This window comes from Falco punctatus (genome assembly GCF_963210335.1).
Source record: "Falco punctatus genome assembly, chromosome: 16".
In the NCBI taxonomy this organism is placed as follows: domain Eukaryota; kingdom Metazoa; phylum Chordata; class Aves; order Falconiformes; family Falconidae; genus Falco; species Falco punctatus.
This window is the reverse complement of record NC_137596.1, coordinates 4,808,491-4,824,114: the sequence shown is the minus strand read 5'-3', so window position 1 is coordinate 4,824,114 and position 15,624 is coordinate 4,808,491. Positions and strand designations below refer to the sequence as shown.

Sequence of the window (15,624 nt, the reverse complement as noted above, 5' to 3'; positions counted from 1 at the left end):
ATGCACGTGTCTGCCCATGTTACGGGCATCCCTGGGCCCTGCCAGTGTGGCTCTGAGCCATCAGTGCGAGCTGTAAATGCAGAACGAGTGACCCCAGTTCTCAGGGGTCCCAGATCGGCCCCAAATCTTCCCGGGAAATGCACTCGAGATGTGCCAGCTGGAGTTGGGCAGTGGCAGTCGAACGTGCCTGGTGATGGCACGAGATCCTCATCCCTTTCACTTCAAACCCTCGTCCTTGCGCTTCACCCCTAATGAGGGGACCTGAGAGTACCTCGTAGAGCTGTAGTCTGGGTATTTATATGAGCGCAGACATGCAAGTTGTCTGTTTTACATATTGCTGTCCTGATTTTTTAGTGCACGCAATGAATAATTTACAGAAGCCGTGTGTAAGTATCTCTTTATTATTCATTATAATGAAGTGAGACAGCAGTTATAGTCCACTAGACTGGAATCCCCCAGGGCCGAACTTAACTCGGCTGCGCTTAGCTCTCCCCCAGTTAATTTGAACGAAGGGAGGGCTCAGCTTGCCGAAAAGGACAACATCGTCTGCCGGCACGAGGCCACCTCGGTCCGGCAGAGCAGGAGCCGGGGCACATCCGACACCCGGGCAGGCTCCCGGCGCGCCAGCCGTGCCGCAGCAGGCGTGGATGGCCATCCGTCTTTCCTGGCGTCCATACGTGATGTGGCTGGCGGAGCCGTACAGCTCCGGCAAAGGGAAAATTACTTGTTTGCGGGAGGATATATGGCTCGTTCCTCTGAACTGAGCGCCTGGGGGGACCCTCAAACATGCCAAGTGCTGCCCCTTCCGTCTGCCCGATTAATAATCTTGATCGAGGTGACGTTCCGCAATTCCAGCAAGGGAGGCATATAACACCCCCAAAGCCTCTGCAGGAGAGGCACCGCGGCGGGGACAAGGACAGGGACAGCCCCCCAACCCGCCTCTGAATTTACAGGCGTGTGGAGAGGGACTTGCACGAGTTTCTTGATTGACTATAGGTGCCTTTTCTTATGATCTTGGCTGCACAAAGCTGCAGCAGTGTCGCCGCCGCCAGCACAAGCTTGCACCTAGCTTGGTTTTCCCGGTTTGCTTTCATGCCGAGAGGAAGCTCTCCTGCCGCCGTCCTCAGGTGGGCAAGGCGAAGCTCCCAAGAAATGCTGGGCTCTTAATTCAGCCAAATACTTTGTGGTTTTCCTGCAGGTGCCATGGCAGCGGCAGAGAGGGCCACGAGTAAATAGATCGAGAAAAATCTATCAAACAGAATGAAAAAGCCATGTTCTCCGGGAACGTTTTAATTCCACCACCACCCTCCCCCCCCCCCCCCCCGCCCCTCCCCGTTCTTTGCCAAGCATAAGTCAGCACCGCGAACCGGAGCTGCTGAGCCCCCACGCGTCTCGGAGCAGGGAGGGTGGGAGCCAGGCAGGAAATAAATAATGGAAACGACCGCATTGTGTTTTCAAGGCACTTGTAGGATTTACAGCTGCTTATCCAAATGTTCCCTTCTCTTCCCCGTGCGCTGGCTTTGCTGTCTCCGGCTGTTTCTCTTCTTTCCCTCTCCCCGTGCGTGTGCTGCGGCCCCTCTCCCCTGACAGTGGGTGCGTATATCTCCCTGCACCGACAAGCCAAACTGTCAGCAAATTTTACAGCTTCATCTGAAATTCTCAGTGCGCGGCGAGGGTGAGGGAGGGGGGTGGCAGAGGTGGGCGAGAAGGGCGATACGGAAAGTCTGCTTGGCTTGCGGAGGTCAAACACAATGGGATTTTCATCTGCAGTTCCCCAGCTCCATATAACAGAAAAAGACAGTTGTTTTGGTTTTTTGTTTGTTTGTTTGTTTTCTGGTGAACCTGCCGTTTCTGTGAAATCTCAGGTGATGGAGGAATGCAAGATGTGGCTGCAGGGTAGCGTGGCTGTGGCATGTGCCACCTCCATGCTGATGATCCGGCTGCGTGTGATGGGGAGCCAGTGCCGCAGCTCCTGTCGTGCTCATGTCCCCGTTCAGGAGCCAGGATGCTCGCTGTGGATTCTGTTTCAGGTTTGTGACTCTCTGTCTCTCCCTTTGCAGGTGTACCGTGGATGACCGGGTCACACGGGTAGCGTGGTTGAACCGCAGCACCATCCTGTACGCCGGCAATGACAAGTGGTCTATAGACAACCGCGTGGTCATCCTCTCCAACACCAAGACCCAGTACAGCATCAAGATACACAATGTGGATGTGTACGATGAGGGCCCCTACACCTGCTCCGTGCAGACAGACAATCACCCCAAGACCTCCCGCGTCCATCTCATCGTGCAAGGTAGGTCTTAACATGCCTCGTGCTCTTGCTGAATGGGCTGTTTGATGTGGAAGGCTGTCTGGACTTGGGAAGGGTTTGGAGGTCCTTTTGGTGATGGAGATGTAGGGATTAGACCAACATCTGTTGCTTCAGGGATCGAGCAGCATGGAAACAGCGGTGCGGACAAGTGCCCACCGTGCCAGGGAGATGAGCTTGAGTCATAGCCTCGCTGTGTTATATGGTCATCACAAAGGGCAGAGGACACCTGAGAACTGAAACTGGGGGTTTGTGTTCTGGCATGCTCTTCCTTCTCTCCCTTTGCCTGTTCCTGCTGTGCATTTGACCCGTCTCCGCTGCTCGGGACCATATTGCGCAGCTCACTGTGTCAGGGAGTTGTTAGCAAAGTGCTCGGGCCAGTGTCTGAAGATGCTTCAGGAGAGCCAAAAGCAAAGCGCTGCCAGGCACAGCGGAGGAGCAGGCTCCAACAGCACAAGGCTCCGTGGTTTTGGGAGAGAGGAGAGGGCAGGTTGCCTGAGTGTGTCAAAGCTGCTGTGGGGCTGTGAAGGGCTTTTAGCACGGGACTTCGTAGGTGATGCTGTTGGTTGGAAACCAGCGTCCCTGAGGCTGTTCAGATGGGGGGATATGGGTGCCGGCAGATCAGAGGTGCCCGTAGCACTCCGGTGGACACCAACTCCGGATCCTTGTGGCTTTGCACCGGCTACCAGCTTTTGTCCGGTCTCTAGATTAATTTTTCAGAGTTAGTGTTAGTTCAGGTTAGATAAAGATAATGAAAGTTTCCTAATCCTCTTAAAGAAGATTTATCTGGCTGAGTAGAAAGCTCTCAGAATACAATAAAGCGTGTATAAAACCAGGACCTAATCTTTCCTTTAATTTCGAACAGCTGATGGGTATTGATTTTGCAATGAGCAAATCTGAAAAATTTCTCAGCCTCGACATGTCTCTGAGAAGCCCCCAACACAGATATGTATATATTTATGTATCTTTCTCATTTAGAGGAGGCAGGGTTTCATTGTGGCTGTCCATCCAAGTGATCTTCCTGACCGGAACATATCGGGGTGCCCCAGCAGAGAGGGGAATGCTCACTGAGGGGAGTGGAGGGCTGCCGGGAGCATCCCCTCCATCCCCCTTCATTAGGCCTCTCCCTCTCCCCCTTTTTGAGTTGCGTGTGAGCTGTCCGTCTGCGAAGTCTAATCTGTTTATCCTGTCTGCTCTCTAATCGTGCTAATCCATCCAGTCAACACCAGTGAAGTATCAGAGTGCTTTGCACCTAACGAAATTAGGTGAACTGGCAGGGATGCTCAGCACCCACCGCCCTCGCCCCTTTTCCAGAGCAGGGCTTGCAATGCAGGCACTTGCCAGGCTTGGCTGTGTGAAGGCGAGGGATTGTTTGCATCCAGAACTGTCTGGCATTCCTAACTGCACCGGGAAAAGTTTTCCCCTGGTGTAAGCAAGTCCTGTTGAATTGCTCCCACCACAGCCATGACGGTGGTTCTCAGCAGCGTTGTTTCTCTGCAGCTGAAGGGAAGCCTGAGAGGAGCTGGGGACGTGTCGTTCGTTACGCAGGCACGGGTCAAGTGGTCTGTGCTGGGCAGTTTCTGTATTTCTCTTTCAGTGCGTTAATCTCAAGCCACACAGCTGGTCTCCCACGAAGATGCCGATGTAGGTGCCACCGTGCTGTCCATTGATGGTGTTGGGCCAGAGAAGCAAATCCTTCCCTGCTTCAGCTCCAATGCAGTTCCCTGGCAGCTGGAACATGCTTGCTGGTGGCTCAGATCGAGTGGCATTGCCATCGGCACCACCAGCAGAGCCAAGGGCTGGGAGCCTCCCTGCTTGCACTCCGGGGAAGAGCCAGCTTTCTGTGGGGGCGAAGAGGGAGCGATTTTCCAAGGAAGCGTCCAGTCCTGGCTGTGCATGCAAGCAGAGCACATACTTTACAGGGACGGGAGCAAAACTCTGTTTCTGTTGTACCTCTATACGTTATGTTATACCTCTGCTGTCACTAAATATGGCCTCAAGAGCAAGGCTTGAGCCCTGCTTTGTCAAGGAGGCAGCCACCCCAGCAGCAGCAGCAGCAGGAGGACCACGGGGGATGACTGCGCATGCCTCGGTGGCACGCCTCACCCGTGCCAGCTGGCCAGCGAGCAAGCAGTAATGACCAGTTAGCAACCGTTCAGGTCAATTAATTTATATTTGTATTTTGCAAAACTAAAAGTTGGCCGGCTAGAGTATTGATTCTTTGTCCCTGTGTTCAATCGAGTTTTAATTGTGCTACTGCGGGGCCTGGCCTTCCCTCCTAGCAACCGGGCGATAAATCTGCCAGGGAGTTGCAGTCAACAGTAAATGTGTCTCTTAGTGTCGCTATTAATATGTCTCTTGGATTGGTTCATTGCAACAGCCGTTAACAAGGGTTTATAAGAGCGTAGATGGCAGGAAGCCAGAGGGGGGTTTTTTATCTCCCTTTTCCTCTTTTTTTTTTTTTTTTCGGGACCACCTCGTGACGATGGGATGGACGCTTTCAGGGACATGCGCAGTGCTTGTGGCATGCTGATGTGTTTTCGGGAGAAGTAGAAATGCAGAGAGGATTGGCGTTTGCTTTTGTATAAGTAGAAGATGAGCCACTTCATCTTGTTCTTGTCATAAACAGCTTGAGTGGAGGATGCTGTGGGGCTGGACCTCGGGTGAGCCCTCCTGCCTCTGGGTATGACCCCCTGCGGAGCCCATCTCTGCTCCGGGGAGGTGCAAGCTTGCAAGGATGAGCTGGGAGATCAACCACACTGTGTCACAAAATGGTTTTGGTGCAAGGAGCGCGGCAGACCGTAGGCAGGATGCAGCTCTGCCTCCTTGGCGTGAGCTGGTTTGGGCTGTTTCAGGACACGGGGTGTATTTCAGTCTGAAAAGCATTGCTCAGGGTCAATGTTTAGGTCGAGGCTGTGGCTTTTGCCATCAGTGCCCTGGGAAAAGGCAAGCCTGGTGGCCTCCTTGCAGCAGTGGCTGTAGAGAGGACAACGTACATGCCGAAGCGGTGTAGCGTAGCGCAGTGTCGCTTTGGGATCTGCTTTGGCAGAGATCTTGGCAGTGAATGTCGATACTGGCCACCCCTACTTGATAGTGGTCTTTGCTATTCCTCAGATGGCCTCTGTTTCTGATTTATTTAGAGAATCCTCCTCTGTACTGCCTTAATCCTACTCGCCATAGATTTTTCATTAAAACCTCTCCCGGCTGTCGGCATTGTTACTTTTAGTTTCTGGTCGGTGCAATCCATTTTCCCGTCTTGGTGTTTGCTGCTTTCCTCACCCTGGGAGCCAGGGTGGGTTTCGAAGGACCATGGCCTTCATTTGCAGTAGTGAGGCTGTGGGCGTGTGGTTGGTTTTCCACTTGCACCTAAAGATGCTCTCCTGGAGCCAGTCCTGCATCCCTTGTCACATCCGCTGCTTCTCAAAGCAGCACCGATGCAGGTGTAGCTCTTCCATAAGTGTCTCAAAAGCTAATTGAGTCTTATTTTTTCCTTCTTCCTGATAACAACTAGCTTCTCAAGGCTCTGAAAGGGCAAGCCACCACCACCCCGTGCCGGTCCCGTTGAGCTCTTTTTCCCTGATGTAGACTGTGCTCTGGGCTTCCCTCAGCACCACGGATTTCACAATGGCCGCAGTTAAGTTTGCTTTTATCACACTGCCTTTGATATCCAGGCAGGAGCTGAGACGGCGATACTTATTAAAACCTTACCGCGAGGCTGTAGGGCACACAGAGAGCTGAGGAGGCAAGGAGAGCAGCTCAGCCTTCTTAAGTCATTGTAGGAAAGACCCAATAATAGGCTCGAAACCTAGAAAGTGCTTATGTATTAACTGCTTAGTATTTAGATGCTGGAGAGTTTGGTGTGAGAAGTGTGCATGTGGCATGCAGAAGCAGCCTGAAGAAGGGAAAGGGTGAGAGCAAGTAAGCCTGGCAGGCTGTGACCTCTGGAGCAGGCTTGTCTCCCTGCTCAGGAGCTTTTCCTGCACTTGGGATACTTATCCATACCAGATGGTTTGGGGCACTTTTTTTTGGGTCTACCTAAGAAACAATATGATAGTGAGGAAAAGTGATGATGTGCAGTCAACATCACGCAAAACATCCGATACAAAATGTTGACAGAGGTTCCCGTTGCTTCACGTAGCGTGCTGGGCTGGCAACATTTATATACAGCTTGGGTTCAGGTTTTGTAGGAACAACAATGGTGGTTCATGGAGCTCATCTTGGTGCTGGGTGACGTGTCATGTCCAAAGCAAGTGTTCCTCACCTGCCCGTCCTGTATGTGCCTCTTGTTATGGTGTGGTCCCCAGGGGCTGACTGCCCTCCATCCTGCCAGCAGCAGTGAGAGGGTGTCACAGGAGGAACGCAGCTCCTCGTACCAAACTCTCAGAAGGCTGAGGGCTCAGCCCAGGCCCTCTGTACCCATCTAAGTTTGCCTCTTGTTTTTTTTGGAACAATGACACAGACACACTGGGTGGTGACTGAGATCTCTAGCCTTGCGTGGCAAAGATGCGGGTAGAGGAGACTCCCTCTCATGCATTTCTCCTCTCTTGGCACTAAAGAATCTCACCAGGTGGGGTGGCAAAGGGGCTGGTGATGTTTGGACACATCCTATGTGTCCTGTATCCCTTTGCCGCACCTGTTGTCAAGTCTTTTGTCAAAGACTCTATTTGGAGGCTCAGATCTGGCTAGCCCTCACTACACCAGGTTAATTGTCCCAGTGAGGATGAATTAAACAGCTAATTGAAGCAGGAGACTCTCCCGGAGGTTGGGCTTGTAGCAGTGGAGATGGAGTTCAGAGAAATAAAAAGGAAATCAAAGGGCTGTTAAGAGGAAATGGAAAAAAAATCACTGAGGCTGGAAAGACATCTTCCCAGCAGCAGCACGAGTCCAAACCACATAAGGTCCGTGGCATTTAAAGTAATGCTTCACACATCCTTCTCTGGGGGCTTGTGCGTGGGTGGGGAGGGAAGGGGACTCACCCTGGGCAGAGCGGTTTGTTTAGCTGGATGCTGGATGGCGCAAGAGGGACAAAACACATCCGCATGCAAGCACAGAGGAAAAATCAATTAGCACAAGCTCCATTAGGAAGAGTCAGGGGAGCTGCTGGGGAAGAGCAGGGTTCCTTTTGGTTCTGAGGCAGGGAGCCTTTGAAAGCCACCACTTTGGGAACCGAAAGCCTCAGCGAGCGGTCAAAATGTGCTCTACATCTGCAAATGTGCTCGTAGAGCCCGCAAACAGCACAGGAGACCCTGGACCACGTGGCAGCACCATGCAAGGTGGCATTGCAGCAGCAGGTTGCAGGGAAATACTTTCTTTTCCCCCGAGGTGCAAGCAGGATGGGATGTGGCATCCAAGCCTCGTGTACGTTTGCAGGACAGGGAGCAGAGCTTGCTTCTACCCCGGAGCTGACAGTATCTCACAGGAGCGGGAGAAGGGAAGCATTGTCTGTCAAAGTGCTGTGCTGTTCTGCCATCCAGGACCGCGCTGAGGGCTTGCCTGGGGTTCCTGATGCATTTTCATCAGTATTCCCCTCGGTTTAGCTATTGTGAGTCTGTAAGGGCAATGACAGGGTGCTTGAGGGTGTGTGAGCTGCTGTCTTGGCATGCAGAGCTGCCTAGAAACCTGGCTGCTAATGGCAGCTGGAGGTGTCCAGTGCCACCATTTTTGCAGGTGGGACCGTTGGGGTGTCCCTCTCCTTTACCTGCCCGCACAGCCACGTCCAGCCCATTGCAGAGAGGAGCACGGCCAGTCCCAGGGGACGTGGGGATCTGGTGGCTGCCATGCCTCAGCCAGACCAGGGTGACACAGGTTAAAGTCACAGCTCTTTGGCCAAGAATCGGGTCGATGATAGACTTGTGAGGTGGCCCAGCGTGGCTTCCAGGTCTCCTTGGAGAGCAATGCCCTTGTTGCCAAAGGTGGTGGCTGATGTCCACAAGTGTTGCCTAGGACAGAGTGCTGCTCCCATGGATGGAAAGGAGTGCCTGTGACAAGCAATGTATACCAGTGTCCTGGGATGGGAAAAGGCTCCGAAGGACCAGCCAGACCCCTACGTCGCCCTTCCTCCTTCCCTGAACAAATGGAAGATGGGCAAGAGAGCAGACAGCCAAATGAGGAAGATGCGGCAGTGAATTCAAAGCCAGTGGGAGCCCAGAGAAGATCTAGAAGGAATAGCAAAGACTGAAGAAAGAAGCAACTGGACAGGGAATAAAACCAAAACAAACAAAAAAAAAAAAAAAGGATGAGAAGAAAAGCCCAAAGACTGGTGGAACAAAGGGAAGAGAGAAGGAAACACCCGCACACAGAAAAGCACTAAGCATCAAGACCGGGAGGCAGTGAAGTGGAAAAATGAAAGAATAATGAAGGAGCGAGGGGGAAGGTTGGGAAAAAGGAAGAGCGTGATGGCAGGAAGAAAACGGCACGCACTGCCCAGGGAACAGCCCTGTCCCTAAAGTGGCTGGCATCACGTGCTAACCCAAAACATCTGGAGCAGGGATGGGGTGGGAGAGCATCCTCAGCTCCTGTTCTTGAGGCTTCCTGGAATGGGCAAAAAGGAGCTGGCAGGAACAGAGCTGGCAGGAGGCATCGGGACGTGCCGCAAGGACCGGGAGCTGATGGAACAAAAGCGTGGTGGCAGCTGATTAATTACTGCAAAAAGCTAAAATGGGGAAGAGGGGGGGAGAAGTGGAGAAGTTGTTTCCCCATTATATTTCTGAACAGAAAGAACGTTTTAGCGTGCGCACAAATAGCTCCCTGGGAAGCACTCTCACTTCCTAATTGTTCATAAATTTACTGACAGGTGGTTACACAGTAGGTATAACACTGCGAGTTTTGGTTTTATTGCTTTCCCTTGTCTCAACGTGAAAACCTGGAGGAAAAAGGGTGTGCAGCAAGCAGCCGGGAGACTCCGCCTAGCAAAGAGCGCTTGACACCCACATTTCATTTTTCTGATGTCTCATGAGCGTTTGATCCCTGCCACGGCCAGAGTGTCTGTCCACTCCAACGGAGGGATCCATGCCGGCTTGTCGATCCCTTTGTGTTTATCTCCAATGTGTCTCACGGTGTCATGGTCCAGTCCTGTGGGAGGGCTCCCAGTCCGCGTGGAGACAGGGTATGGATGCGCTGTACGACGGTCCCAGGCTCCGAAGGCATCTGTGGGGAGGTGGTTTGGGGGGTGTTTTTTTCTTTCCTCCCCCTTCAGCTACACTGAAATGGTGTGCAGAAAGGCGGCCAGGCATGGGGAGAGTTGCGGTCACTGGGGGAGTATCAGCCAGGCCAGAAAATCTCTTCTTCGCAGCAGAGAGGATGTGTTCGAAATACACGTGTTATGATCCTTTCATGTAAAAGGATCATATAAAGTGTGTTTTACCAGGGGAAGGCTGTGAAAAGGGAGTGTTTAAGACTCAGAGAAGGGAAAAGGAAGATCTCTTCTGAAACAAAGCGCCGGCACGGCACGCTGCTCACTTGGCTGGGAAATTTCACAAAAATCATTCTGTTGACCAAACTGTAGCTGTCGGATATGTTTAATCCATTATCTCGATAAAATCAGCTCTGACGAGCCTCTTGGATTGGGCTGCCATCAGAACAGGTTCGATCACCAAAGATAATCTTCACTGCTGAAAAGCAACAGGTTTTTTAAAACTCCTGACATTGTGTCTTTGTCCCTGGTGCTTCCCCCCCGCCCCCCGCAGGCTGGATGAGAGGTCAAGGTGCAATTCATGCAGCATTGCTGTGTGGGTCCTCTCAGCTGTCCCCTGCACCCCAAAGCCAAAGGTGAGTTGGAGGTGGGGAAACAAATCCGTTTCTGTCTGGCAGCAGGTGCTCCCCAGCCAGGAGCTGGCTAACGGGTGCATGCCCACATCTCTTTTTTAAGGGCATCAGCCCCAAACAGGAGCTGTTTTCAGGAAGATCTTGTATCGGTGGTACCTTCAGCAGGCACGCAGGGCTGATGCCATCCTGCCGCGCTTCTCATCCGTGAAGGGGATGGAAAGCACTGGCAAAATGTGAGCTTTCAGTATATTTGCTCTTTCAGTATATTTGCTTTCTTTGTGCTGACTTCCCGTACGCTAATGAGACCTCACCTGGCGACATCTCTGACAGCTCCATCCTGCCTATGGTGGGGAGGCTCACGCAGAGCTGGAGGTGCGTGGGGCTGTAGGCAGCTGGGGGTACCAGGTAGGGAAGTGGCATGAGCTCCGGTAGGCATCCGACCCCTGCCAAGGTGATGTCAGGTCCCGCTTCCTGGCAGTGACAGCATCACCCATCAGAGGGCACGGGCCCCTGCTGCAGCTGGGGAAGTGAAGGAGCAGCGGGAATGCTGCATCTCCCCAAAACAGGAGGTGTCCGAGAGGGGGTGGTAAGTGATGCGCCAGGGCAGGTGGGTGGCCTGCATTAGGTGGGATGGTCTCTGTGGAGGATGTCACCTCCCCACAGAGTGCTGAAGATAACATGTCCCCCTCTGTGGGCAGGGCCATCCCTGTGGGGACCCAGTAGAGGTGGGCAAGTGGCTGTTGTCTGGTGGTTTGAAGAGCCCATAGGTGCCCATCTATCATCTCACCTTATCAAAGGTGTAGGATAGAGGTGTCTTTTAATGGATTAGGAGCTAACGATGTGGAGGAGGGACATCAGTTGTATGTGTCAGCCCCGGCACTCGCACAGGCTCTCTGCTCCAAGGCGTGCAGCAGTAATGATCTGGCAGCTAAAAATAGTCTGGGGCCACGGCGGTGAGCGTCTCCGGTAGGGATCGGCGCTAGGGAGCGGCCGGGAGATGAGTCAGCCTGCACGCGCTCGCGTGCGTCACCGTCACATGTAGCCGATGATCACGCAGCGATTACCGACCCGCTGTCTCTTCCCGCATGGTTTAGCAGGGAAGCTGCATCCCCACTGGCACGGGCTGGACTTGCACATCCCTGGCCTCATCACGCTTGGGTATCCGCTAGCGGCTCACAAGGTCCGAGCCCCCCAGTTGCTTTTGTCCCCAGCTGGGCTGGCTGTGGAGCAGCAGCAAGGGCAAACCAGTGCCCGGAGGAGGCACTGGGACCAGTGGTGTTTGGGAGAGTCCCAGGGACTGCTTGGCTGTGCTTGCCAGGGATACCCCCAGTGTGGTGTGTAGCATCACCGGACACGGCAGCATCACCAAGGCATGGCGCCACGGCCAGCCCCGCAGGGCTATTTGCAGCTCCCAGCCTGGGAGGAGAGGGGAGAGATGGTGTCTCACGGACCCCGGGAGTGGTGGCAGAAACCGACACACGCCCAGGCCCGATGGAGAGCGTGAATCGGCGCATAGGGCGGTTTGGGTCTCAAGCGGTAAAGAAAGGAGATAAATCACAGGCTTATTGTTATTGAATTTAGTGGCATCGCTTTCACATTCAATTTCTCTTGCCGGCTTTCCTAACAAACAAGGAATTACAGCGCAAATGTATTTTTTGGCCTACCAAACATTATGCATTAACTTACCCGTGATTAATATTACGCAGGGTTGACGAAATCCTCTGTGGGCCTCTCACTGCTCCGGCGAGACCATGCCACTCGTCACTTGCTTGGGATTTATTCTGTATTCAATTTGTTTGTCGTCGTAGTCTTTTTCTTTAGCTATTGTATGATCAGGCGTGTAGTGACGTGTGTGCAGGCTAACGCGAGCTGCTCGGAGGAGCAAGCTTTTATATTCTGCACACAAGGAAGCACCAACCTGGCGAAAGGCAGAGAGGCAACGATGCTCCATCTCTCCAACTGAGCGGCAGCCCTACTCTTGCCACTTCTCTAGCTGTTAGTATGTTCAACTGGTCATCATTTATTCTGTATGTAGTGAGGTGAGGCTGTCGTAACTACTGGGTATTTGCTGTGTAGGGGATGTAGGACAGGTGGAGGTAAACGTGAAGAACCAAAGGTAATCGAGGGAAAGGATGCTGTCAACATCCTAGGGACAGCATCCATAGTCATGCTGGTGGGCCGCAAGGTATCAGCAGGGCTATCTGACCCAGCCTGTCAAGGACCAGGAAGACTCTATAGGGGGACAGAAGAGCCTCTGGACACTGCCCAGCACTGATCCCAAGCTGTCCTCAACTTGGGACACGGCAGCTCTGGTGGCATGCACTCCTCAGGGCAGTTGTGTACGTGCCTCAGCTGTACCCACCTCATGGCATTTACAGGGCACAGCTGCAGGTTGGTTTTATCCGTGCAGTCATGTTTGCTGATGGAGTTATCCCACCTGCTGGCACTCAGGTCCCATCTGCTGATGGCCGTGTCCCTGCATGGGCCCAGCTTCTGCCAGTTCCTCCCAAGGAGCCCTTGTGATCCTGTCCTTGACAGCCCACCCAGTGAGATCTATAGAAATGTAATCAAGGTCCTTAGATGTCCTTCTCTAAGTCCTGCTAACCTTGTAGGCAACGATCGCCGTCGCGGCAGGATATCGAGCCATCCGGCGGGGTCCCCGCACTTTCCGTGGCTGTCCCTGCCAGCGCTCGAGGGCATTTCTGATCGGATTAGGCAGGCAGCAGCACAGCATGGCAGTGCTACCCTGGCCCCTGTGGCTTCGGGGCCATGGCCAGTGGCTTTGGGAGGTGCCGTTCCCCTCTGCGAGACCTGCTGGCTTGTCTGCCTGCTGTGTCAGCATCCTTTGCTGGAGGGGAGGGCTTTGGAGCTGATGTGTGTGTTTGTGTGGCTTGGTGTCTGCCGAAATGGGAGCGTTTGGGCTGCAGTGGCTATTGGTAGTGATATTTTCCTGTGCAGGAGTGGAATTATTTCTGTACCTGGGAGCAGGACAGGCTCACACCTGCGTGCAGAGCACCAGCCTCTGCATGTCACTTTGTACTTGTGGGTTGGGACTCGGAGGATGGGAAAGAAATGATGGCCATGAGCTGGGAGGGTGAAGACGCTCCAGCGTACCTCCTGCGTGTGTGACCCCCTTTTCAGGCTGGGAGAGTGCAGCCCTGTTGTAGGGGCGTGTTGTTGAATGACAGTCGGATGGTGATCATCCTGGGGGACAGCCTTGACAGAGGCCGTGTCCTTAGGCTGGTGCCAAGCGGGTCTACAGCTGGGGTGCTCTCTAGTCCGTCTGCCTTTGATCAGTCTGGCCTGTCTGAGTGCCTTTGTCCACGGTCTGACCCCAGCAGGGCTGCGTGCAGGAGGTGGAATGGGCAGGTGATGCTAGAAATACAGAGGCGGAGCAGATGCTGTGCAGGGAAAGGTGTGCGGAGCTAATTTTGCCTCCTGTGTAGTAGATGAAATCTCTGCCAGGAGATGTGGATCAGATTGGCTTCCTTGACGTGTGTTGCTCTCGTTTTATATAGTTTTAGCTCTTTGTGGGGGTTCAGAGCTGAGCACCACAGCACCTGCACAGGGAGGGCTTGCCTTCCTCTGGCAGCATGCTCGCCTGCAAGCAGTGTCTGCACCGGGAGCACGTCTATCTAGTAAGGCTGTGAGAAGCAGATGAATGTCTGCATGATGCTTGGGGGTTGGATTTTTTTTTTGCCCCATGTAATCCGTGGCATGCGTAGCCTCGCAGGTAGCATGGAACAGGGGGGGATCATCCTGGAGAAGTGCTGGGTGGGAAGGGAGGGTGGTGCCTTGAGTGCAGCAGGGATAGTACAATGGTCGTGATTTCGCTGGTGCTATGCATCACTCACCATCACTCTCATCTGACTCCATGGCTTTTATAAGTGACAGAAGAGTCAGGGTGCCATCTGGAGCAGGCATCCTAGGGTGTCAGCATCCACTAATGGTGCTGCTGTCATCTTGGACCAAAACTGCATACGAGGAGGTCTGGTTTGCAGGTTTGTGAGCGGGTGACAAATCCCCAGTTGTGGGGCGGCTTGTCTTTGATGCTGTTGGTTTTAGATGTTCCTGGTACCTGTTTTGAGATGCTGTTAACGGAGGGGAGAAGTGCAAGGGCTGCTAATAGGGCATAATGTCATCTCCCTGGCTGAGCAAGGAAGGACCATCGGCAGCCTTCCCATGGTGGAGCTCCTTGGGGCCACACCATCGGAGCTGGCCAGCCCTGCTCCAAGTGGTAACTACATTTCCCAACAGTTGCCAGGGCACACTTTTCATTTTTGGATTGCTGCTTTCCCCTGAAGGACTCGGACAATCTCCCTCTGCTATAACAAGACTGTACTTCTATATTAATGTGTCAAGTTGCTGGGAAATTTACTGCTTTGCAGGGCCCATCAGGCCACAGAGACTGCGCCACGTCTTTGCTGCGGCTTGTCCCCCCTGTGCCGTCTCTCCCAAGCCTGGGAGCAAAAGGCTGGCTCAGGGTGCTGGGTTTTTAAAGCCTGGTGAGGCTCAAAGCCTGGCGGTTACGGACCGAGCGCCGCAGGGGATGTAGCGCCGGCCCCGCTGGGCATCCCTCTGTCCTTACCCAGCCTGGTCAGTTTAGAGCCCTGGCTTGGACAGTCCTCAGGGGCGAGAGGACACCAGAGCAGCCCTCATGTCCCCTTCCAGGTGGTGCCGGTGTCAGCGACAGTATTTTTCAGGCAATCACCCCAGTGCTGTGGGAGAGCCCTTGGCACAAGGGTTGGGTGTGCGACGCCACGTGAGCTGGGGCTCTGGGCACATGGTGTGCTCAGGGAGGGGGTGCGGGGCATCCTTTCTGGTGTTGTCGAGTGGTGTTTACCTTGGGGCAGGTCATTTTGTACAGCCTTACTTGTTCCCTGGGGTACAGACCCTTTGGGGGCTGCATCCGATGGCCCAGAGTGCTGGGAAGCGGCGCTGGCGAGTGGGCTTTAATTGCTTTTTGCCGGGGCCAGGGATATTTATGGGTGTGGAGATTGCCAAGTTATTTATTAGATGGAGTATCTGGGGATAGAGTAATATAAATCACTGTGGCCGGTATTGAATGGAGCAGACGCTCAGTAATTTAAACAGCTTTAATAAATATGCTAAAATATGAGCCTTGTCATGGGCCATAACGAGAGCTGGTTATCGGGGGCTCAGCCACGGGGAGGGGCACCCCTTCGTGCCCTGGGTCCGTGCTCTGCTCCGGTCCGAGGTGCTGGTTTGGAGACACAAGGTTGGCAACCAAACAGGGTGATGGGGTGGACACTGATGTCCAGTGATGGGGCAGATCTCACTGCTCGGGCTTCCTGGCGGGGTGTGGTGAGCTGGTGTGTTGACAGTGGCTTTGCTCTTCTTTTTGTCTTGCAGTTCCCCCCCAGATTGTTAACATCTCATCTGACATCACCGTGAACGAGGGCAGCAGTGTGACTCTCATGTGCCTGGCCTTCGGGAGACCGGAGCCCACCGTCACGTGGCGGCACCTCTCTGGGAAAGGTGAGACCACACTCAGGGCTTGGTGGCTGAACCATCTCGGTCCGAGCTGGGGT

At 53.6% G+C, this 15,624-nt stretch overlaps 1 protein-coding gene across 6 annotated transcripts in view; it reads left to right on the top strand.

The window, feature by feature from the left end:
- The window catches only part of LOC308054233 (opioid-binding protein/cell adhesion molecule homolog), a 317,737-nt gene that overhangs the window by 288,752 nt on the left and 13,361 nt on the right, over positions 1 to 15,624 (top strand). For all 6 annotated transcript variants that reach the window (XM_080366685.1, XM_080366686.1, XM_080366688.1 and 3 more), the window contains 2 exons: positions 2,061 to 2,293; positions 15,446 to 15,571. In XM_080366685.1, coding sequence (XP_080222811.1) covers positions 2,061 to 2,293; positions 15,446 to 15,571 — 359 coding nt within the window. The remainder of the gene's footprint in view (positions 1 to 2,060; positions 2,294 to 15,445; positions 15,572 to 15,624) is intronic.